The sequence below is a fragment of the Eulemur rufifrons genome, chromosome 21 (genome assembly GCF_041146395.1).
Source record: "Eulemur rufifrons isolate Redbay chromosome 21, OSU_ERuf_1, whole genome shotgun sequence".
Classification (NCBI taxonomy): Eukaryota; Metazoa; Chordata; class Mammalia; order Primates; family Lemuridae; genus Eulemur; species Eulemur rufifrons.
In genome coordinates this window covers 23,813,832-23,836,624 of record NC_091003.1, presented here as the reverse complement: position 1 = coordinate 23,836,624, position 22,793 = coordinate 23,813,832, and the positions used below count along the sequence as shown (strand labels likewise).

The 22,793-nt window shown below is 55.3% G+C and overlaps 1 protein-coding gene across 5 annotated transcripts; it reads left to right on the top strand.

Annotated features, from left to right (window-relative positions):
- The first annotated feature begins 20 nt into the window (after positions 1-20).
- Positions 21-19,757, top strand: SMPD4 (sphingomyelin phosphodiesterase 4). 5 transcript variants are annotated; one of them, XM_069497556.1, is made up of 20 exons: positions 72-196; positions 1,462-1,545; positions 2,958-3,044; positions 3,847-3,989; positions 4,428-4,503; positions 5,064-5,172; positions 5,279-5,331; positions 5,482-5,633; positions 6,805-6,937; positions 9,106-9,177; positions 11,567-11,653; positions 14,599-14,744; positions 15,420-15,510; positions 15,981-16,081; positions 16,830-16,993; positions 17,492-17,697; positions 18,268-18,501; positions 18,733-18,864; positions 19,015-19,143; positions 19,364-19,757. In XM_069497556.1, the coding sequence occupies exons 1-20, from the start codon at positions 122-124 to the stop codon at positions 19,691-19,693; spliced, it is 2,604 nt and encodes an 867-aa protein (XP_069353657.1). In that variant the 5' UTR covers positions 72-121; the 3' UTR covers positions 19,694-19,757. The 5 variants fall into 5 exon arrangements, with proteins under 5 accessions (XP_069353658.1, XP_069353660.1, XP_069353659.1 ...); XM_069497557.1 differs by lacking the exon at positions 11,567-11,653 and having other exon boundaries at positions 21-196; XM_069497560.1 differs by lacking the exon at positions 3,847-3,989 and having other exon boundaries at positions 121-196.
- Positions 19,758-22,793: the final 3,036 nt, after the last annotated feature.

The following is a 22,793-nucleotide window of genomic DNA, read 5'->3' as shown; positions in this document are numbered from 1 at the left end:
CCCCCTCTCCCCCAACACCTGGCCGCCCTTCGCTTTGCGCACGCGCCTTTGAGGTAGAGTCGCAAAGAGGTAGGGGCGCTTTTCCCGCTGGGTCAGGGGGCGTGACGCCAGACGCAGCTTGATGACGACATTTCGGCGCCGGGTGGCCGAATGGCGGTTTCCATTCCTGAGGCGGGCGGCGCTATGGGTCCCTCAGGTGAGTAGCGGGAAGCGCGCGCGGGACGGCCCCCGCGCTCCAGCGGCTTTCGCGCGCCCCTGCCGAGGCTGACTCCGCTCCTCCGCGAGCCCCGGAACTCGGGCCGGGGCCTGGCCCCTCTGCCGTGGCCGGGCGGCGGGGGAGCTGAGGGTCCCGGCTGAGCCCTCTGGCCACCCTCCCAGGCTGCACCTCGATCCCACCTTCCCGCGCAGCTCGCTCGCCCGCCCGGTACGAGCTCGGTTACCGTTCGCGGAGCGAGTCGAGCGAAGGACGGCGCCGAGTGAAGGTCGAGCTTTAGGCTCAACAGGCGGCGCGGGAGGAAGAGCCGGGTGCGGGTCCTGGCTCGACTTCGCCGCCTGTGCGGCTGGGCTTCTCCGAGCCTCAGTTTCCTCACCTGCAGTAGGCGGCTCCCGACAGCCACTAGGCAGGACAATTGTGACCCACAGCAGGGCATGCTGCTGCTTCTCAGGAGGCAGCCAGAGGCAGGCCCTGACAGGGACCCGCTTTCCTCGGCCTGACCGGTGTTGCCTGAGGGGTGCGGTTCCCAGGAGAGACCTTGGGGTCCGGAGCAGCTCCTGAAGAAAGAGGGTGTCGGAGGAAGGGGATGGAGGGGACTCCCGGTGCACAGCACGCGGAGGGGTGCGATGGGGGCGTGTCGCCGTGGCAGGGTCGGAGGGCTGTGGACACACTGCCCTCCCTTCGAAACCCCAGTTAGACGCCCCGGGCCTCGCTCGGCCGCTGTCTCTGGAAGCTTCCTCCGAGCAAAGAGATGCTTGCCCTTCGTCTCGCTAAAGCCCTGCCCGTGTCAGACAGTCCACGATGTTGCGCTGCTTTGCGCGTTTTGCAGTGTTTTCTTCATCGGGTCGGTCAGAAATGCGGCGTTTTAAGTTTTCCTTAACACCGAAGTTGATAGCTAGTCAAGAATTGAAAAAACCCAGGAGACGTTCCTGTTGTCGCTTAGCAGAGCTTCTTGTCCCCTCTCAACCCCTCCACTGCCTGTGCGAGGCCTCTCTGCTCCGCCTCCACACAGGCTGCCGGGTGCCACCTCCGCACCTTTACTGGTGCAGGTGGGCAGGGCTGAGTACCTGGTAAGACCCTAACTTAAAAAAAAAAAATACAGTTTAGCCCGGTGTGGCGTCCACACTAAAACATGGGACTTGGCAGTGCAGTGCGTGTTGAGTTGCACAGACGTTCTCCTGGGCATCATGAAACTGCATGTTCTCTTGCGTAGCAGCTGTTGTGATGTCATCTTTGTTTCTCCACAGTGGTTTGCTAAGGTGGCCGTTCTCGATGCTCCACTGGAGGCTGCTATGGCGTTCCCTCCTCTGCAGCAACCCAGCTTCCTATTGGTGAGTGTCAGCGTGACGACAGCTGCATGGCTGAGGGCCTGGAGAATTATCTCCGCCGACTTGAAGAACTGTCTGGTGGTGGTTTTTGAGGGGTGCGTGATGGAAATAATGCCAGAGTTGGGGTTGGAATCCTTCAGCTTGACTTTGCTCTTTATTACTGCAGGACCTGGGGTTTAGTCACTGTCTGAGCTCTAGTTTTCTCGCCTATAAGACAAGTTGATTCAAGTGCTCTTGTCCCTACTCCCCAGGGTACGAGGAAGAGGAGCAAGGGAAAAGGATGTGTCTTCCTGCCCTGTAAACCCTTATGCGGATATGGAGTGTTCTAATAATTAATAATCGAAACTGTTATCAGTGAAAAATAGAGGGACACTGCTGTACTGGGGTGGCTAGGACTGCACTTTAAATGTTAACATGCTGAGAAGTTAGGTTTGAGGCAAGTGTCTGAGATGAAGGTTCCCAATTTCAGTTCCCAGAAGGTGCTTTTTATAAACATTCATTCGGAGGAACATTCTTCCTGGCTGTGCCCCACTAGAGCCAGTAGGTCTGACCTGTGGCCTGATAGCTCAGGTCTCTGTTTCTTACTCAGGCCCTGTGAAATCCACCCTCCTTTGGAGGTAAGCAAGGCCCTAGCTATCCTCGGGAAAGCCCTGCAGGTGGAAATCTGGGTATTTCCTCCTGATCTTAATCTGTTTGCACAGAGACCTCTTTTCTCCTTGTAGTCAGGGTGCTTTCCCCACATCCCATGGCCTCGGGTGGATTTCCTTAGTCCTTGTCCTGAATGTTGTCCGGCCTGTCCATTGCCTTCATGACTAGTGCCCACTTGGCTGAAGCCGTCTGTCATTTGAGCCTGCCCTGTGTTTAAGGTGATGAGTTCAGAAGGTTCACCACTGATTAAAGCACAGCTTGGTTAAGAGGGCTTCTGCTGTGCCCTCCTTTGGATGGACATTCTCACTGGCAATCATGGCGGTGTAATCACGGGTGGTCGGTCAGGTGGGAACTTTCGAGTTCATATGTACAAAGCCAGTGAGCTCGCGGTGGTCTGTGAGAGGTGCCCTACGCGGTAGGGGTCCTCTGCTGGCTGCGGGACTGAACCTGGGGCTGACTCCCTGCCTGTGGATCAGCAGAAGTTAGTTTTTTTGTTCTGCTGATGTGCAGCGCTCTGAGGTAACTGTGGCCACCTGGGAAGGGTGCCGGGAAGCCAGCCTGAGCACTGTGGGTCTAGCGAGCACAGAACCACGGCCTCTCTTCTAGCAGCATCTTTTGGGCCACTGGTATAGGCACGACCCCATGTGTGAGGTGCTGGGGACAAGCCAATGGTTGTATGTCATTTCTGTTTTGACTTGAGCCAAAATACCACCAAAAGCTGCAGAGCAAATACACTCATGGTTTTTTCACTTTGTTCTGTCTTCCAGGCCAGCCTGAAAGCTGACTGTGTAAATAAGCCCTTTGCACAGCGGTGCCAAGACTTGGTTAAAGTCATTGAGGATTTTCCAGCAAAGGTACAGGTCTGCTGGGGTCTCTCTTTGGGGCGTGTCTTCTGCATTCCTGGAAAAACTATCATAATCACCGATTCCCTCCTCTGAGGCACAGAGGCCTGACCTCTGTGATATCATGACTCATATTGATGAACACGTTTAACTATGTGAACCTCTAGACCAGCGGTTCTGGACCACAGGTGCTTCAATGTCTGAGACATTTTTGGTTGTCAGCACTAGGGGCAGATGGGACAAATGCTCCTGAATCTAGTGGACAGAGGCCAAGGATGCTGGAAACATCCACAATGCACAGGACAGCCCCCTGCAACAAAGAAATAATCCAGCCCAAAATGTCAGTAGCAACAAAGTTGAGAGACCCTAACGCAAAAACTGAAAATATGTGTTTAAATCACACCTGGAAGCGTCAATCCCAGGAAGCTGACTTGGACAGAGTTAATACCACATGGCAGCCGGTCAGTTATGTTTCAGGGGCTTCACTCTGAGAAAGGATGTTGCCACCTTTTTTAATAGAACTCTCTTTAGTTCAGAAATTTCTGACATTTTAAAAAGTCTTTTAATTGCAGGCTAACTGATTTAACTGGCCCAAGTCTAAAGCGGTGGTGCTGGGTATACCATGTGACCCCAGCAGAAGAAGCCAAAGCTATTTCTCTCATTGGCATGCTGTACTGGGGTTCCTGTGGGTGCAGGACCGTCCCTGTGGGTCTCTGTCAGGATGGTGTGACCTTCACAGAGGGAGCCGGTAGGGCAGAGTACAGGACTTGAGCCGGGGCAGGAGCGGGACCTGCCCACAGCCTCACTGTTTCAGGAGCTGCACACCATCTTCCCGTGGCTGGTGGAGAGCATTTTCGGCAGCCTGGATGGCATTCTCGTTGGCTGGAACCTCCGCTGCCTACAGGGACGGGTGAACCCTGTGGAGTACAGCATCGCCATGGAATTTCTAGATCCTGGGTAGGTAGATTTGTCACCTTAGAAGGACCAGGTGCTTCCTCGGGGTGATCTCATTTTTAAATCAATCTGTTTCTTAAGGTTAAGAAACGATCAAAAGGTGGGTGTGGTGGCTCGCACCTATAATCCTAGCACTTTGAGAGGTTGGGCAGGAGGATTACTTGAGGGCAGGAGTTTAAGACTAGTCTGGGCAACATAGTGAGACCCCCATCTCTACAAAAAAATTTTAAAAAATTAGCCATGCATGGTGGTGTATGCCTGTAATCCCAGCTACCTGGGAGGCTATGGCAGGAGGATCACTTGAGCTGAAGAATTTGAGGTTACAATGAAGTATGATTGAACCATCACACTCTAGCCTGGGCTACAGAGCAAGACTCAAGTCTAAAGCAGTTTGTAGTTCATTTGCCCTGTTTTTGTTTGTTTATTTAATTTCATATTCAGTGGCCCAATGATGAAGTTGGTTTATAAACTTCAAGCTGAAGACTATAAGTTTGACTTTCCTGTCTCCTACCTGCCTGTAAGTAAACCATGGTTCTGAGAGTGGCGCTTGGGACAGCCGGTCCTGCATAGTGGCCATGGTGGTGGGCGGGCAGGGGCACAGAGGGTTTAGAGCGCCTGTGACAGTGGGCAGAGGAGAATGCCACAGTGGCTTTTCAGAGTCCAGGAGGCACCACAAATTAGAACTTCAACAGCTACTGATTTTTAAAGATCGTCCCAAGCTCTGCCAATGGAGAAGCTGCTATGGTGCCTGGTGTACTCCTGGCTGAGGGTCACGTGGGGCCATGTGACCAGTTGCTTTGCTCTTCTGAGTCTCCCGTCTTCCAGGGGCAAATTGTGGAGTGCCTTGCTTGGGGCATGAGAGGCAAAAGAGATGGGGCTCAAAAATGTACTCAGCTGCTGGCGTTGCTGTTTGCAGGTTCTTGTGAGAATGACGGGAGAGACCCTAAGCAAAGGCTCTTATGCTCCAACACTGCCCACAAGCAGGTTTCATGGGCTAGTTCCTTCCCCAGCAGCCTTCCGAAAGGGCTGCAGTGTGTGGGGGGCGCTGCCCACAAGCCTCCCTCCCTCTGTGTGCAGGGCCCTGTAAAAGCGTCCATCCAGGAGCGCGTCCTCCCTGACAGCCCTCTGTACCACAACAAGGTCCAGTTTCCCCCGACCGGAGGCCTTGGCCTGAACCTGGCCCTCAGTATCCTTTGGTGGCCCTGTGGTGGGGAGGCCGGGTGTGGCTCAGCACACAGTGCTGGGGTGGCCCAACAACCCTGTGGTGTGTTTGCCCCTGACGCTGCCATCAGATCCGTTCGAATATTATATATTCTTCTTTGCCCTGAGCCTCATCACTCAGAAGGTATGGAAGGGTCGCCTCTGAGTGCAGTTGGCTGCACCAGAGCCTGCTGGGAGGGGTGTGGCTGAGGCCCAGGGCCCCCCCGAGCTTCTGGGGCTCTTGGCATCTGGGCAGGGCCCAGAGCCCACACTGACGACAACCTTGGTTTTCCAGCCACTCCCTGTGTCCCTCCACATCCGTACTTCAGACTGTGCCTATTTCATCCTGGTGGACAGGTACCTGTCGTGGTTCCTGCCCACCGAAGGCAGTGTGCCCCCACCACTTTCCTCCAGCCCAGGGGGTGCTAGCGCCTCACCAGCTCCCAGGTAAGGCTGCCTTGGCCATTAAGGGAGTGGCCTGGTCAGTGACATCACCCATGGGGACAGTGATGCCACCCTTTTCCAAGGTTCCCCGATTGTTCTTATGCCTCACTTCCCAACCCCAGCTGTCCAAGCACAGATTTGAGGATGGGGTGAGGGGGCGTCTGTGTTTTAGTTCTTGGTGTCTGTGGCTGTCACTGAAGCTGTTGGGTCTCTGGCTTCCTCGAGGCCTCACTCTGGTGTGGGAACAGGCTTCTGTTCTGCTCTGAGCAGCCCTCCCCGCAGGTGGTGCCTTAGCTCAGCCCCACACTGAGCTGTGGGCAGGGCGGAAGGGTTGTCTGTGGACGAAAGAGAATAGTAGGAATCTGTGTGGGCCCCTGGGCCAGGTCTTGGCCTGAGTGCGAGGCCCTGAACTGAAGAGCTTTCTGTGCCAGGCCAAGCAGCCTGAGCCTGACACTGTGGGGTACCGGCGGGGGTAGCACTAGGGGCCTCCTGCCTGGCTACTCTGAGGCCTCGGTGGGCCCTTACTGGAGGCCTCTTGGCCCACTCCCCAGGAGACCCTCCTGCCCTGGCGGCAGCTGCCTGTGCTCTTTTGACCCTCCTGAACCTCAGGGCCCATCTCCGTCCCCGGGGGGCTGCATGCCGTCACGTCACTGCAGACACTGCTCACCGACCTCTGCTGGCATGTGCAGGCCAGGCCCTTACCCAGAACTCACACATGAGTGGGGTAGCTAAATTCTGCCTTTGGGAGGACAGGAACCTGCCCCGCCTCTAAGTCCTGCTTCTCGCCCACTGCCTCAGCAATCTGTCAGGGTCACTGGCCACTGCTGCCACCTGGCCAACCTCTCTTTCCGCTATGACCTCCACCCCGACCCTGCTCTCCACACTCTGAGGACATCTGTTAAATATGTTTTTTTTTTCTGGTCCATGTGAGTAAGTTACAGGACCCCAGCCTCTTAATTTCATCCCTCCTACACTTATTAGTGGGCACTCTATGATAAGGAAGACTTTTTTCTTCCCCATGTATTTATTTAAGTATTATCAGTAGGGACCTGGCAGTTGTCCTGTGATTAACAGGTTATAATTCATTACTGCTCTTGTTGATTCTGTTGTTCACGTTGCCCCAGGCTTGGCCAGTGGGAGCCCTGACTTGGGCTTGTTTCCATGTCTCCCTCAGGACCCCAGCCATGTCCTTTGCTTCCTACGGCCTCCACCACACCAGCCTCCTGAAGCGACACATCTCTCATCAGACGTCTGTGAATGCAGACCCCGCCTCTCATGAGATCTGGAGGTCAGAAACTCTGCTCCAGGTGAGCACAGAGGACACTGGTCTCTGCTTGTTTCCGAGTGAACTGCTCAGCCACTGTCCACCATGTGGGCAGAGTCCCAGAGATGGCCCTTCAGCCTGGGGGGAAGATTTCTAAACTGTTGATGTTTTCCTGTTGTGACATTTAGAGAACAGATGAGAAGAAATGTCATTGACAATGTTTTTCATCCCAGGACTCCTGTCCTCGGCAGTTTTGTTTGGTTTGCCTCTGGTGACATAATTGTTGCAGAGTCTTTCAGTTTCCAGTGGATGTGTGTAAATGTCCCCACTGCACCCTGCCCCTCTGACTTCCTTCCACGTCATTCGAGATGTGTCATGTGCTCACTGTCATGTGGGTAGTGAGCCCTGCCCCCAGCAGCATTTTCATCATGCTGGGTGGTGAGGGGCCTGTGACACCTCCCCCTTGGTTGGCAGAGAGCCCCCAGCTCTTGCGTGTCAGGGGATCCAAATGGGAGGTGGCAGCGACCCTTGTTTGCCCTGGTGGGCTCTAGCCTCTCACACAGGCACGGGCTGGCGCACTCACTGAGCAGTCCTGCCCTTCTGAGCCACCTCCCAGGCCCTGGTTTGTCTTCTGAGCGCACACTGAAGATTCAGCTGGTTTTGACCTGGATCCTGGGGCTGACTTGGTAGCCACAGGATCGCTGGTGAGAGCATGGAACATGGATCGCATGGGGCTCTGCCTCTCTCACCTACATGACTCCTAGTGTGTAGGATGCTGTGCTTTTTGAAACTTCCATGTTAGTTTCACAGCAGCCTCCAGACATCAGACTGGTAGGAATCATGACCTCTGTTCACAGGGGACCGTGGTGGCTCAGGCAGCTCCCAGCTGCAGTGGGCTCGGGGTTGTGTCAGCCCGGGAGGAAGGCAGGTGACCAAGACATGGACTTGCATGGAAGAATTGGAAGTTTCTGTTTCTTGGGCCAATTGTAATTGTAAAATATATATTACATGGTATTTATCATCTTAAGCATTTAAGAGTGCACAGCAGTGTTAAGTACATTCACACTATTGTGTATCTAATCACCAAAATGCTTTTTATTTTGTGAAGTTGAAACTACCCATTAAACAACACCTCTCCATTCCCCTGACCCACGGTCACCCACTGTTCTACTTTCTCTTCCTGTGAATTTGACTGCTTCAGGTGCTTATAGCTGAAGTTTTATTTAGGCTGTAGAGTATTTATTTTTGTGTGAATGGCTTACTTCACTTTAGCATAATGTCTCGAAGGTTCAACATACCTCATTCTGTTTATTTATTCACCTGCTAGTGGACACAACCGTTGTGACTAACACTGCCTGTGGGTATACAAATATCTAGAGATCCAGCCTTCAGTTCTTCTGGGTATACACTTAGAAGTGGGGTTTCTGGATCATATGGTAATTCTATGTTTAATTTTTTGAGTGAGCACCGTAGTGTTTTCTATAGTGGCTGCACCATCCCACCAGCAGTGCACAAGTGTTCCAATTTCTCCACTTCCTTACCAACACTTGTTATTTTCTGTTATTTTTGTTTATCATAGCCACCCTAGTGGGTGTGAAGTGATATCTTGTTGTTTTGATTTGCCTTTCTCTAATGATTAGTGATGTTGAGCATCGTTTCACGTGCATGTGGTCCATTTGTATGTCTTCTTTGGAGAAATGTCTATTCAGGTCCTTTGCCCAGTTTTGAATCAGATTGTTTGTGTTCTTATTGCCGAGTGTTAGGAGTTCTCTATATATTCTGGATATTACTGCCTTATTAGATACATGATTTGCAGATATTTTCTCCCATTCTGTGGGTTGTCTTTTGACTCTGTCAGTAGTGTGTTCCGGTGCACAAGAGTTTTGATTTTGATGAAGTCCAATTCTCTATTTTTTTTTCTTTTGTTACCTGTCCTTTTGGTGTCACAGCTGTGAAACCATTGCCAAATTCAGTGTCATGAAGCCTTTCTCCCATGTTTTCTAAGAGTTTATGGTTTTGGCTCTTATATAGGTTGCTGATGCATTTTGAATTAATTTGTATATATAGTGTGAGGTAAGGGTCCATCTTCATCGTTTTGCGTGTGGATATCCTGTTTTCCCAGCACTATTTGTTGGAGAGACTGTCCTTTCCCCGTTGAATGGTCTTGGTACTGTTGTCAGAAAGATTTGACCAGCTAATGCTCTTTTGCAGGTTTTTGTTGAAATGTGGCTTCATCATTATTCTTTGGAGTTGTACCAAAAAATGCAGTCCCCTCATGCCAAGGTACGTTTCCACAGTTTTTCTTCCCATCTCTGCTGCCAGCCCTGGTCCACCTGCTACTTCTTGTCCTCAATCTGAGTTAGCTTTCACAGGCTGGATGGCGGGAGCAGAGTCCCACCATCCACCCCTCAGATGCCAAACAAAAGGTGGGTGTTGTTCTCCGGTTTTGGGGGGCCTTGCGCCCTGACACGTGGGCACTTGAGGGGCCTTGAGGTCTATCCTTTCAGGGATCCTCCCTGTGTGGCTTTCGGAGTCCCCTCCCTGGCAGTGGGAATCCATGAGGTTGTGGTGCTCTTGCTGTGGGGGCAGGCGAGCTGCAGGTGCCTCTGTGAGTCACGGCCCCGTCAGTCCCCTGTACCACCAGCAGCGCCTTTGTGCTTTCCAGTGAGATGGCGGCCCCAGGCAGCCCCCATCTACCATGGTGACCTCGAGCCTCCTTTGCTGCCCACGCTCCTGCAGAGCCATTTTCGTGGTGGGTTGGGCCCAGTGCCCCCCTGCATGCAGCCTGCCTTCCCTTTCCACGCTCTTCTCCACTCCCACTCTGGGCAGTACACTCGTTTGCAGAGGTGTGGAGGTGGCAGAGTCCCTGGAATTGTGCTGGTGTCACTATCCCTGGGGCCAGCACGGACAGAATTCTTGAGGGCGTCCTTCGGAGTGAAGAATCCATGGGTGATGAGTTTAAATTGAGAAGGGCGTCCTGTAAGGTTTCATCTGATTCTGGGGAGAAGGTGTGGGTCTACTACCTGCTGCAGAGTCTGCAGCCAGTTCTGTAGCTGCGTGCTCTGCTGTGTGGACGCTTGGAGTACAGTCCCCGCCCCCCACCCCGTGCTCTCTCAGAGCACAGGGTAACCCAAATCTCCATCCTGGGCCTCTTGAGTCACAAAGAGCCTCTGGTACCCTCCCTGCTCCCAGCAGACTTGCTGCATGTTCCTGGTTGATGCCCGCGGACTCAGACACTGGGCATCCCCGTGGTTGGTTCCCTGGGCCTGGAATGCTTGCTAAGCCCTGTGCATGGGGCTCAGCCTTACATGGGCAGGGGCCACTCTGCTGCATTGTCTTCCTGTCTGTTCATCCTGTCTTCTGAGCGAGTTGGAACATACCTACTTTCAAGGGCCAACCAGGAAAGCCGTTCTGGGGGTCTGGCAGGGAGGAAGGCTGTGAGGGGAGGTGCCTCCCTGCTCTCCTCCCTTCTGCCCCATCCTGCTCTGTGTGTCTCCTTGGCATCTGGCGAGTGTGTTCTGACCTTCCTTCAGAAGCCTAGTGTGTGTGCTGCTTGGCCAGGAGGCAGGGCCCTTGCTAGGCAGCATGTGCACTGGGCCGGCTCTGGGTTGTGCTTGGCTAAGGGTGCTTCTGCAGGCCTCCACATGGCAGAGAGCTAGGGGGTGGGGCTGGGGGGCCAGACAGCATGCCAGCTGCGTTGTCTCCCTGTGTCCTGGGCTGTCCCAGCCTCAGAGTTCCTGCTGCCTCTGGGTGTGTGTGGCTGGATTCTCAGAGGCTCCTGCCCTGCGGAGCCAGGTGCATCTGGAGGGCAGGGGATCCTGGTGAGGTAGGAGAGGCTTTTCCCACAGTTAGAACCGGTGAGCACAGCACCTCCACTGATTGCCAGAATGTAGGGTGTGGAGGTGAGGCGGGGCCTGGCCGACTGAGCCTGCACTTGCTGTCTGTGCGGCCCTCAGGAGCCTGTCCCGTCGTCTCAGTTCTCAGAGGCAGTCACAGAGGGGATACTGATTGGGTTTTACACACATAGAAATTGATCTGTCCCATGCCGATTTGGTCAATTTCTCAAGATAATCTAGGGAAATCTAATAAATATCTTTCTTTTCTGGGCAGAGTCCTCCTTCTGTAATATGCTTCCCTAAAATTTCTTTTCTGAGCCTAGTGGCCTTCAGGGCCTTGGTGGCCAGTAGCGTGTCCCAGCAGGGGCCCCGGGTTCCTGGTGTGCTGTGGGGTGCATGTGCCACACAGGGTATGGTCCCAGGGTCGGTCCCAGGGAGGGTGGGTCCCTTCTGGAAGCGCGGTGATTTGGGCCAACCTTGTGAAATGGAAGAGGCCTTTAGGGCCAAGGGACATTGAGAGGCCTCCAGGTGATCTTGAGGGTCTGTCTATCCCATGGCCTACAAGGCCATGGCTTTGCCTGCCCAGGGCCCCTTCTGGGCCTCTGACAGGGGTGGTGATGTGCTGGCCTGAGGCTGCCGGGACTCTCATTATTTGGGTTGTCACTGACCGTGTCTTTTGTTTTTTGTTTCTTCTCTTTACTTCTGGGCTGTTCTCACTGTTCTCTTTCTCTCCCCACTTCCCCTCCCTGTCCTGTCCGTCTCTCCCCTTCCCCACCCATCCTCTTGTCCTCTGTTCTCCCTGCCTTTTCTCTGGTGTCTCTGTCCTGTTGTCTCAGCTGGAGGTTCTGCACTACCGGCTCAGTGTCTCCAGCGCCCTCCACAGCCCTGCGCAGCCCAGCCTCCAGGCCCTCCACGCCTACCAAGTACTGGCTGCTCTCGTTTTGTTCCCTTGCCCCTGCCGTGGTGGAAACCACAGAGCGTGCGTCAGCACAGTGGCCGGGCGAGGGTCTGGCCAGGGCCAGCTGCGGGTGATTCTGAGGGCTAGTTCCAAGTCCAACAAAGCCCGTGTGCTGGGAGGAGCCCTCAGATTTATAGACTCACCTGGTTTGTGGCTGTGTGATGGAGCAAGGTGCACATGGCCCTGGCTGGCCAATCTTTCAGCCAGTGGAGGTGTCACAAGTTCTCTGGTGTGGGAGGGTGCCATGCTTGGCCCCAGATTGAGGAAGCTAAAATAGTCACTGGCCTGGCTCAACCCGAGGGGCAGGGCCTGGTACTCAGGAAATGGCTGAGGATGCTGAGGCCCAGGGACTTAGGGGTGGTGTGGAGTCTGCCCCATTCAGAGCGGCCCCAGCCTGCATGTGAGGCAGGGGGTGGGGAGCACCTGGGGCTGAACCCCACAGCCCCAAGAGGCTGCCAGCCCTTGACAGTCCAGCTGGGCTGGCTTTTGCCTGTGGAGCCCTGGCCACTCGTGGACTCCTCGCAAGGCAGATGAGAGCAGGCTGTGACCTCATGGAGATCGTGGTCTGCCTGGGCTGAAAGGACAAGTGTGGGGACAGACTTGAGGTCAGTGGAGTGGAGTTCAGACCTGTATGGCATTTCGGGGACAACAGAGTTAGCTAATTCGTGAGAGATGCAGAAACGTGGAGCTGTGCTCTTGGCCTGGGGTCTGTCCAGTAACCTGGGAGGGAGCACACAACAGTTGAATGTGAATTTGAGCACAAGATGAGAAAACATGGCTTGGCCCCTGAGTGCCTGTGGGGATGGGATGGCGACCGCAGCACACAGCGGAGTTCTTGCTCTGCAGGAGCAGCTGCAGAGGAGGCTCGGAGGGCCCAGGAGGGGCCAGGAGGGAGGGACATTGTCCTGGGGAAGCATCTGGCTCCGTTCACCCCCACAGCAGGAAAGGTGGCGAGGGAGGCTGTGCCTCGTGGGAAAGGCAAGAGCTTCCTTAAAAGTGAGCAGGTGGAGGCCAAGTGCAACTGTGGCCAGGGACCCACATGAGAACATGGCCCAGCAGGGGTGCAGAGTTGGAAGACAGTGAGTGTGGCCTGGAAACCTGTGGGAAAATTGCCTGCAGGGTTCCTGTGGCTGGGCGGGGGTGGCAGCAAGAGCCTGGCCCTCCGGACTCTGCAGGACGACCCGGAAGCAGGTGCTCGCTCAAGCAGGGGAAGGTGGGTTTCTGGTTCCCATGTGGGTGCCGTCCCTTCCTCTTAGCCGCAGGGACGATACCATGGCTCAGGATGCCAGGCCAGGTGGGACCGAAGGGCCAGGAACGGGACTAGAGCAGGAGAAGGGTCCTGGTGCAGCCTCACTGCCTGGCACTGGTGCCCTTCTACTCTCTTGGTCTGTCAGTGCTGGGGGTGGGTGTTGTGTCCCCTGCTATTCTCCTTCAGAGCTGTGCAGATTCATTGCACAAACATGTAAAAATACAGACAAGCAAAAGAACCTACCTCCCACCCTGTAGTTCCAGCCTCAGACTTAGTCCCTGACCTGTGGGCTGTGTCACCTGCACGTGGGGAGGTGTTTTCATGACAGGGAGACCTAAGGTGACAGTGCTGTGTACAGTGGCCCGTGTGGGAGCTGCTGCCTATTGGGGTGTGCTAGGAGGCCAGGCTCTGCGCTGGCCTCAGTGTTGCAAATGTGTCAAGGCCCAAAGGGCTGGGGCCCGTGGGGAGAGGTGCGTGTCTGCCCAGACTCAGGGTCCTGCCTTCAGGCCCCCACCCCCTGACACTTCCTTCCCCAGTCCACTCACGAGGCTCCCACCTTCTCCCCCACAGCTGACAAGCAGGCTTCATCTTGGATCTGGGTCTCTAAGGTCCTGCTTGTATGTTGCAAATTAAAAGTTTAGCCCACGCTCTTTTTTATTTATTTATTTATTTTTTGAGACAGAGTCTCACTCTATTGCCTGAGCTAGAGTGCCATGGCGTCAGCCCAGCTCACAGCAACCTCAAACTCCTGGGCTCAAGCAATCCTTCTGCCTCAGCCTCCCGAGTAGCTGGGACTACAGGCATGCACCACCATGCCCAGCTAATTTTTTCTATATATATTTTTAGTTTTACAAATCATTTCTTTCTATTTTTTAGTAGAGACGGGGTCTTGCTCTTGCTCAGGCTGGTCTTGAACTCCTGACCTCGAGCGATCCTCCTGCCTCAGCCTCCCAGAGTGCTAGGATTACAGGCGTGAGCCACCGCGCCCAGCCCAGCCCACACTCTTGATGGTGCTCCTGGGGGTTTGCTGACCACAGGTCCGTGGGCAACAGAGGCAGTGATGCCCTGGGCTCCTCTTGGCGTAGCCCCCATCTACCCGTGTTTAGGAGGGGAGAGGGGAGAAGCTGTGGGCCCCAGGGAGCCTTCTGCACACTCCCTGGAGGCAGGCGGGAGGGCCTGGATCCAGAGCTGGGGGGCAGATGCCAGCTTGCCCCTGCCCCCTGAGAACCAGGATAGGCAGCAGTGCCCAAGGGCACAGCCTGGTGGGCCATGACCCGTGCTACCCCCCAAGAGTGCAGGGTGGTACAAAAGCAGGGCTGAGAAGCACTTTGCAAATTTGTCTGTTTTAGTGAGCCCTCCATAGGGTGGGTCTTGTAGGCGCCTGGCCAAGCACTCCCCCTAAACCCTGGGGCGCTGGCCTCAGTTCAGACCAAGCAGCATGAATGCTGGGTGCCAGGCACAGTGGTGCCCGGGGGACTGGCCCCACTCCCAGCTGGCTCGTGCCCTTTGTCAGGGAGCAGAGCGACCAGCCCAGGGGCACATGTGGTTGGACCTAGGGGCTGAGCAATGTGGACGCTGCAGACCTCCCTGGGCCCTCACACCCTACTTCTTCTTCTCTTCCTCCTCCTCCTCCTCCTCCACTTCATCCTCCTCCATGGTAGGAGTCGTTCACGCCCACTGAGGAGCATGTGCTGGTGGTGCGCCTGCTGCTGAAGCATCTGCACGCCTTTGCCAACAGCCTGAAGCCAGAGCAGGCCTCTCCCTCCGCCCACTCTCACGCCACCAGTCCCCTGGAGGAATTCAAACGGTGGGTGCAGGCCATGGGCTGGCTCCTGTGGCTTCTGGCAGCTGCCATGTCACCCTCCCCATCCTCCCCCCTGCCCAGGTGTCACCCACAGCCCCCTCTGCCCAGGACACGGGGCAGGGCGAGGGGTGGTGTCCTTGCTCCAGGAGCAGTGAGGCTCTGCAGGGCTGGGGCTGGGTAGCCCTGACCCCTCTCCAGCCTGTCCCCTCGCCCCCCCCCCACCCCGGCTGCTGGCCCCTGGCTGCAGCTGCTCCCAAGGCCTTTCCCTGCAGCCCTGTCCTCTGCTGTGCAAAGAGCCACGCTGGGCACAGAGGGGCCCCGTCCTGCTGCTCTCTTGTCGTTTCATCCACATAGGCGGGCACAAGTGGGAGCTCAGCACTCCCTGCCTCCCAGCCCCTGTCAGGAGGAGGGCGGGGACCCCGGCCTGACTCCCGGCCTCACTGGGGCCTGCTGAGTGGGTGACTTGTGTAGGGCTGATGAAAGGTGCACACAGGAGCCACACTGGCTTGGCCACCTTCGTGCTGTGTGTCCTTGGGATGGTCCTTACCCTCTCTGATGTTGGTTTCCTCTCTGAGGAATGGGTCTAGCTCCAGGGGTGCCCAGCGCTCTCCAGCGGCAAAGCTGAGTCTCACTGACAGAGGTGCTGGGTGAGCAGCAGGTGACCCCCCTCCCCTGCAGGACTGCTGTCCCGAGGTTTGTCCAGCAGAAGCTCTACCTCTTCCTGCAGCACTGCTTTGGCCACTGGCCCCTGGATGCGTCCTTCAGAGCCGTGAGTGCTTCCCCGTCCCACCTTCACCTTCGCCCTCCGTGTGGCCCATGAGGGACTCCACTGCCACTGCAGAGGCCTCGGGGGCCACGCTGTTCTGCCTGCTTGGCTTTCCAAAGCCAGCCCTCAGGCGCAGAAAGGCCCCGCCTGCCCCAGTTTCTGAGCAGGCTGGGTCCTGCCCTCACTCGCTGCCCTCATCTCCTTCGGCTGGGAGAAGCCCGCTGGCGATCCTGGCTTCCAGAAGGCTGTGCCAGGCCTGCATGTGCCGTCTCTGGCGACGTGGGAAAAGCCCATCGCTCCTCAGCATCCGCACTGAGGTCAAGAAGAAGCTGCCAGAACCTGGCGTGGAACCCCCGCCTAGCTGCCTTCTGGGAGTCGGGCTCCAGGCCACTGGAGGATTTGACTTGAAGCCCAGACCCCATCCCCATTGCCACCAGCTCCTGGGCCTTCAGGGCACTCCTGTCCCTCCCCAGGTCTTAGAGATGTGGCTGAGCTACCTACAGCCGTGGAGGTACGCACCTGAGAAGCAGGCTCAGAGCAGCGACTCCCAGCCCCGGTGTGTGTCGGAGAAATGGTGAGCCTCCGGCCCCTCCTCCTAGCAGTGCACTGGCTGCCCCCGGCAAACGCTGCTCTGGGAGCATCCTACCGGGGGCCTCTTGGGCTCCTGTCCCAGCCCCTGCCCAGTGAGAGCGCAGCCACCCTCCTTGGATTGAGCTTCGCTGGGCCCTGGAATTGATTTCCCAAGAAAGCAGCTGTTCCCGTCTTTCCCGGTCCCCATGCCCTTGGTTGTGCCCTCTCGGCCCAGATGCATGTTCAGGTCACCCCCAAACCATCCCTCACCCTTCTTCACCAGCACAAAGCAGAGTGGCGGCCACTTCGTCTTCATCTCCCGCTCATTCCTCCTGGCCGCCCCACCAACCCCAGGCCACCTTTGCACCTGGTGTGCCCAGTGATGTCTCCTCTCCTCACCTGAGGCCTTCCCTTGCACCTCTCTGGTGGGTCTTCCCTCTGCCCCATCAGGCTCTGGGCAGCTCTGCCTTAGTGGCCTCAGTCCTCTTGGAAAGGGGCCTCATCCTTGCTGAGGATGTGTTATCCTCAGAGGGCCTAGGTCTCACCTGCCTGTGTCCTGCCCTCCTCCCTGCCCCCCACACCCCACTGAGCTGCCATTGTGACACCTTCACAGGGCCTTCACCAGGGAGAGTCTGGAAGCCCAGTGACATGTAGGGGTGATGGGGGCATGACCAGTGTCGCTCCCGCCTCCAGAGGGAGGTCTGGCCAGGGTCCTGCACAGGCTGGCCCCAACCTGCCACCTTGGTCCCCAGGGCGCCCTTTGTTCAGGAGAACCTGTTGATGTACACCAAACTGTTCGTGGCCTTCCTGAACCGTGCACTCCGCACAGATCTGGTCAGCCCCAAGAACGCTCTCATGGTGTTCCGAGTGGCCAAAGTCTTTGCCCAGCCCAACCTGGCTGAAATGATCCAGAAAGGTAAGGCCTTAGCCCGGGGCCAGCCAGACAGGCCCTGCCCTGGCCAAACCAGGGCCCAGCCCTTAGCTGCAAGGAAGCAGTATGTCCATGGCTCCCAGGGCAAAGTGGGTGCACGTGTGCATGGTGGAGTCTGAGATTAGCTGAGCCCCCCTCCCTGCGGCTGCTGCATGCTGGGTAGGGGCTGCAGGGAGATAGGGGCTGCAGAGCCATGAGCCAAGCCTTCGCAACCCCCGATTGTCCCTGGGACTCATGGCGGTGTCAGGAGGTGATCTTCTTGGTCCCCGTCATGCTTTTGTCTTGGTTTTGTTGAGTGTCAGCTTCTCTTGGCCTTTGTCTCTCTGTCAACATTGCCATGTCCCACCTCCTGCATGGGACACACTGTTGGGCAGGGCCTCGGGTGGGCATACCACGGCCACTGCTTCTCAGAAACAGTGGCCAGTACTCTGTGTCCCGGGAAGTAGGTGCCAGGTGTCTGCGGACTTGTGTCCTACCTTTCAGGCGAGCAGCTGTTCCTGGAGCCAGAGCTCGGCATCCCCCACCGCCAGCACCGAATCTTCACGGCTCCCACACTCACTGGCAGCTTCCTGTCACCCTGGCCACCAGTGGTCACCGATGCCTCCTTCAAGGTGAAGAGCCACGTCTACAGCCTGGAGGGCCAGGACTGCAAGTACACCCCGATGTTTGGGCCCGAGGTCCGCACCCTGGTGAGTGGGTCGGCAGTGCCGTGCTTGGGGTCCCTGAGGCTAAAGGGACGAGCAGAGCCTCGGATGGCGCCCACATTTCAGGACAGAGAGGAGGAAGTCTGAGTGTCAAGTTGACACTACTGCACATCTCCCCCTTTTTATTTCCAGTAAAATATAATTTCTTTCTGGTAATGAAGGCAGTGTTTGTTGGGAAATTTTCCCTTTCGAAAACCCATCCATTAGTCCCCCTCATGGCTGGGCATGGTGGCTCACACCTGTAATCCCAGTGCTTTGGGAGGCTGAGGCCAGAGGATCGCTTGAGGCCAGGAGTTGGAGGCTGCAGTGAGCTATGATCACAACACTGCACTCTAGCCTGGGTCACAGAGCGAGACCCTGTCTCTTCAAAAAATAAATAAATTAAAAGTAAAATTAACAAAAGTCCTCACTGAGAAGCCACCCTTCCTGGTCGCTTACACTCCCCTTGGGGCTCCCTGGGGCCACGCTGCATGGGTGGCAGCACACGCCCATGCTGTCAGTGGCTGGGTGCAGGAGCATCTGAACAAGTCAGCTGACCTGCCTGTGCCCCTGCAGGTCCTGCGCCTCGCTCAGCTCATCACACAGGCCAAGCAGACTGCCAAGTCCATCTCTGACCAGTGCGTGGAGAGCCCAGCTGGCTCCTCTTTCCTGTCATGGCTGGGCTTCAGCCCCATGGACACCAACTGCTCCTACCCAGCCAACGACCTGGACGAGATGGGGCAGGACAGTGTCCGGAAGACAGATGAGTACCTGGAGAAGGCCCTGGAGTACCTGCGCCAGATATTTCGGGTACGAGCAGTGGGGTCTGCCCAAGGGCCATTGGGGTTCCCTTCCCCGAGGGATCCACTCTCTGCCTAGCCCATGCCAGGCCCCTTACGGATGGACCTAGGCCTGGGAGGCAGGCCCATACCTGGAGTGTTGTGTCTGAGTCCCCTCACTGTTGCTGGTAGAGGCCAGTGGGGTGAAAACCAAGCCTCTGCCTTCACCTTGAAATTGAAAGTAGAGGCGTTTCTCTTACAGCTCAGCGAAGCCCAGCTCACCCAGCTCACACTCGCCTTGGGGACCACTCAGGACGAGAATGGAAAGAAGCAGCTCCCAGACTGCATCGTAGGTGAGGATGGACTCATCCTCACGCCCCTGGGACGGTACCAGGTGAGGGACCGTGACCTGGAGGCATCTGGCTGGGCCTTCTGACCCGGCCTCAACTCCCCCTGCCCCATTGAGCAGAGAGGGCTCGTTTGGGTTGTTTATAAGGATATATTTTAATATCTTCTGACCTGTCCCTGTGGCCTCGGTTTCTAGATCATCAACGGGCTGCGAAGGTTTGAAATCGAGTACCAGGGGGACTCTGAACTGCAGCCCATCCGAAGCTACGAGATCACCTGCCTGGTCCGTGCTCTTTTTCGGCTGTCATCCGCCATCAACCACAGAGTGAGTGGGCAGTAGGGCCGGCCCGGCCTCTTGTAGAAATGGGTTCCAGAGGACGGTCCTGCCCAGCAGCCCCTCCCCTCAGCATTCCCATTCCGTCCGAAAACCTGGGGCGAGACTGGGTGGAGAGTAGCCCTGGGGAGGGTTTGTCCTGAGCCCTGGGGTGGCCTGTGAGGTGGCACTTACCGTCCCCACCCCATTTGTGCCTCTGTCTGTGTTTCAGTTTGCAGGCCAAATGGTAGCTCTGTGCTCCCGCAACGACTTCCTTGGCAGCTTTTGTCGCTACCACCTCACAGAGCCAGTGCTGGCCAACAGGCACCTGCTGAGTCCCGTGGGGCGGAGGCAGGTGGCTGGCCAGGCCCGGGGCCCCAGGCTCAGCCTGCGCTTCCTGGGCAGCTACCGGACGCTGCTCTCACTCCTGCTGGCCTTCTTTGTGGCCTATCTGTTCCATGTGGGGCCCCTGCTCTGCACCCTGCTCCTCATCCTGGGCTACGTCCTCTACGCCATGGCCATGACAGTGCTGACCGAGCGGGGCAAGCTGCATCAGCTTTGACGGGTTGGCCACTGTCTCCACAGCAGGCTGGGGGGTTTGCCTGGGAGGCCACTTCCAAGCTAGAACGTGGTCATCTTCGGGCTGCTAGTGGGTGTTTTCCTGCAACAGGGGTGTTGTTTGGAAGAAACTGAACTGAGAAGGGAGAGCAGTTGAGGTGTAGCAAGGAAGGGGGTGGCGGTAGAGGGCACATGGGCCACGCTGTGTGACAGCCCGACTGCCAGCCCCTCACTCTCAGCCTGAGGCCTTTTTTTTAGTACCCATTTTAGTATTTTCCTGTGCAAAGCTGAGGAGCCAGTATGCTGGCTCCAGCCTGTCCTCCCTGGCCCTAGAGGGCATCCGCCTCCCCCCTGGCTGTTCCTGAGGTGGGCAGAGTGGGTTTTGACACCTCCTCTCCCCACGTGGTACCAGGATAGTGGCTCAGCCTCCTCTCCAGGGAAGAACCGAAGTTTCTAAAAGAAAATCCTGAAAAAACTAGAGGTTGGGACTCCTCTGATTCCTAATACAAAGCTAAATTTCACCACCATGTTTGGCAAAGTGAGGGTCTGTCTTCATGTTCTCCCGGCCATTCCAAGACTGGGCCATAGAATTCCACCTTGGAGGAGCCGAGGATCCTCTCAGAACACAGGTGCTTTGCCCTAGTCCCCAAGCCACGAGCAGATAACCCAGTGCCCAGTGTTGCCCTCTGCCATACCTTGTTACAAACAGAAGCTGGTCCTCAGGCTTGGGGAACAGCGAGGTCAAGGTTGATTGGTTGGATCTTGGCAGCTTCTGTTCTACGGCCACCAAAGATGGTCAGAAGCGTTATTACATGTATCTTCAGTAAAATCAAGTGCTCAAAGACAGTGACCTTTTGATAACACTTAAGTGTTCAAAATGTACAGCAATTATGTATGTGTTCACTGTCTTAAATCCCCACAGGGTCTCACATACCTACAGATGCATCCTGAGACAGCAAGGAGAATGGCATCTCAGTGTGATTTTTAAACCAAGCCTTTGTTTTTGTTGTGTGGAGTTTTAGTTTTTTTCTATCATTTTTTGAATTATAAACGTTAGACTTTGTGTTTCAACGTAAACTCAGAGTAATGGCATTTGGGCGCCTGTGACCAAAAATCAAACCAAACTTGTAACTGGCCATGGATCTGAATAAACCTGTTTCTCCTGAGTCTTCCAGTGCCTTTGCTGGAGCTCCAGTCAGTTCCAGTTCTTACAGGTGTTCTTTATTTTTCTTTTTCTCTGTGAGGCCGACTTCATCTGAGTCCTTGAAATCTGTCCGGTAAGAGTTGAGGCAGAGAGCTCGCACCCTTACTGTCTGCTTAGGGATCTTCCAAGCTGAGAAAACAAAGCCTAACAGATAACAAGTTAGGCCACAGAGTTTTAATTAAACAAAGGGTGGCTGTGTTATGAGTTTTTCCTTCAAAGGGGCAATTAGGTGTTTTTCTGTTTCTGCTTGATAGTTTGTTTTCATCTATTAGATAGGTTGTTAGTAAGGCCGTCTTTCACGTGACAAGAGGCAAAGGCTCCTCCCCCTGGGGGGTCGTTTTCCCCACATTACTCTCCTCAATGACCCTGTCCTCATCTGTACCCTTGACACTGTGACTCCCGTGCTTACAAGAGCATCACTGTTGTGGCGGGGAGAGGAGGCCTCTTCTGTGGTTTATGAAAAAATCTTGTCCTAAGTACCTTCGAGTTTGTTAGGAAATTATTTGTTTTGGGGTCCTTGGCTAGCCCCAGGAATTGACACATTTCTGTTACTGTGAGTAGCAGCTCGGACACCTTATCAAAAACTCTTCCTAACCAATCTGTCCCCCTTTCTCCCTCTCTCTGTGCAAACTTCTCTTGGAAATGTTGCATTGCTACCATGGTGTGGTTATGTCTCCATCTCATGTTTCTTTTGGGAACCTCCCATAATTTTGTTCTGTCAGATGGTGACTGGAAATGATGGGGGAGCCGGAGGATGCCTCTGCATCTTGTCCTGTCTCATAGGCCAGTATTTCCTGCCGAAGGGTGTCCCATTTGACCTCTGAGGGGTCTGAGTCAGTGTCCACAAAGGGAGGGTGGCAGGGGCTGTTGGTTTGGCACCAAAGCCTTGGGATTACACCATGAGAGCCTTCGTGTGTTGGCAGCTGCAGCACTTAGGAGTGCACAGACCATCTGGGCCGGTGACTTACAAGTACCAAGGTTTGCCACCTCCTTTGGAGACTTAGGAGCAGCTGGTACTACGTGGCCAGGATTACCGCACTTTGCTAACAGTTGTTTGGAAACCCCTCACCATTGGTGACCCCTTGCGATCCTGGAGGGCCACAGGATGAAGAGCTACAGCAACAAGGGAGGCAGCGACAGAGAAGGCGCCTGCCTTGGCAGCATGTACTCTTGTGAGGCGCGATGGGGACTTGGGAAGTTTCCCACATCCTGGGTTAGGATAAGGCAGTGTGATCCTTTCACGCTTGCTCCACTCATTGAGACAGTGAACCCAGAGTGGTACCACACTCCTGACTCTTGATAGGGGGAATCGTTGCTCCCCTGGAGCCTGGTAGCCTGTGTCTCGATCACTGATAAGGTGGCGGGAGAGCTCCATGTCCTGCCCTGCTCACTCTGGCTGAACACAAAATAGCCAGTGTAGTCCTGAGCACTGCAGGCCCGCCCCGTCACTGGAACAGCATACCCTCAAGTAGTGAGCCACTATTTAGGGACCAGTCCCAGGAACATTAGCTGATGCTGTGCTGGAAAACATGCCCTCTGATACTGGGATGTGCCTAGTCAAATTACTCTTGCCTGCTGAAGTTATGATTTTATATCTGTTTTCTTCTTTTTTTTCTCTTTTACCACTATACTAATGAGGAGATATGATCTTACATCTGGAAAACTCTAAAGACTCCACCAGAAAACTTTGATTTGATAAATGAATTCAGTAAAGTTTCAGGATGCAAAATCAATGTACAGAAATCAGTAGCATTCCTATACCAATAATGGTCTTGCTGAGAAATCAAGAGGGCAATCCCATTTACAATAGTCGCAAAAAACAAACAAACAAACCAAAACCAAAACCAAAAACAACTTAGGAATATATTTAACCAAGGAAGTGAAAGAGCTCTACAAGGAA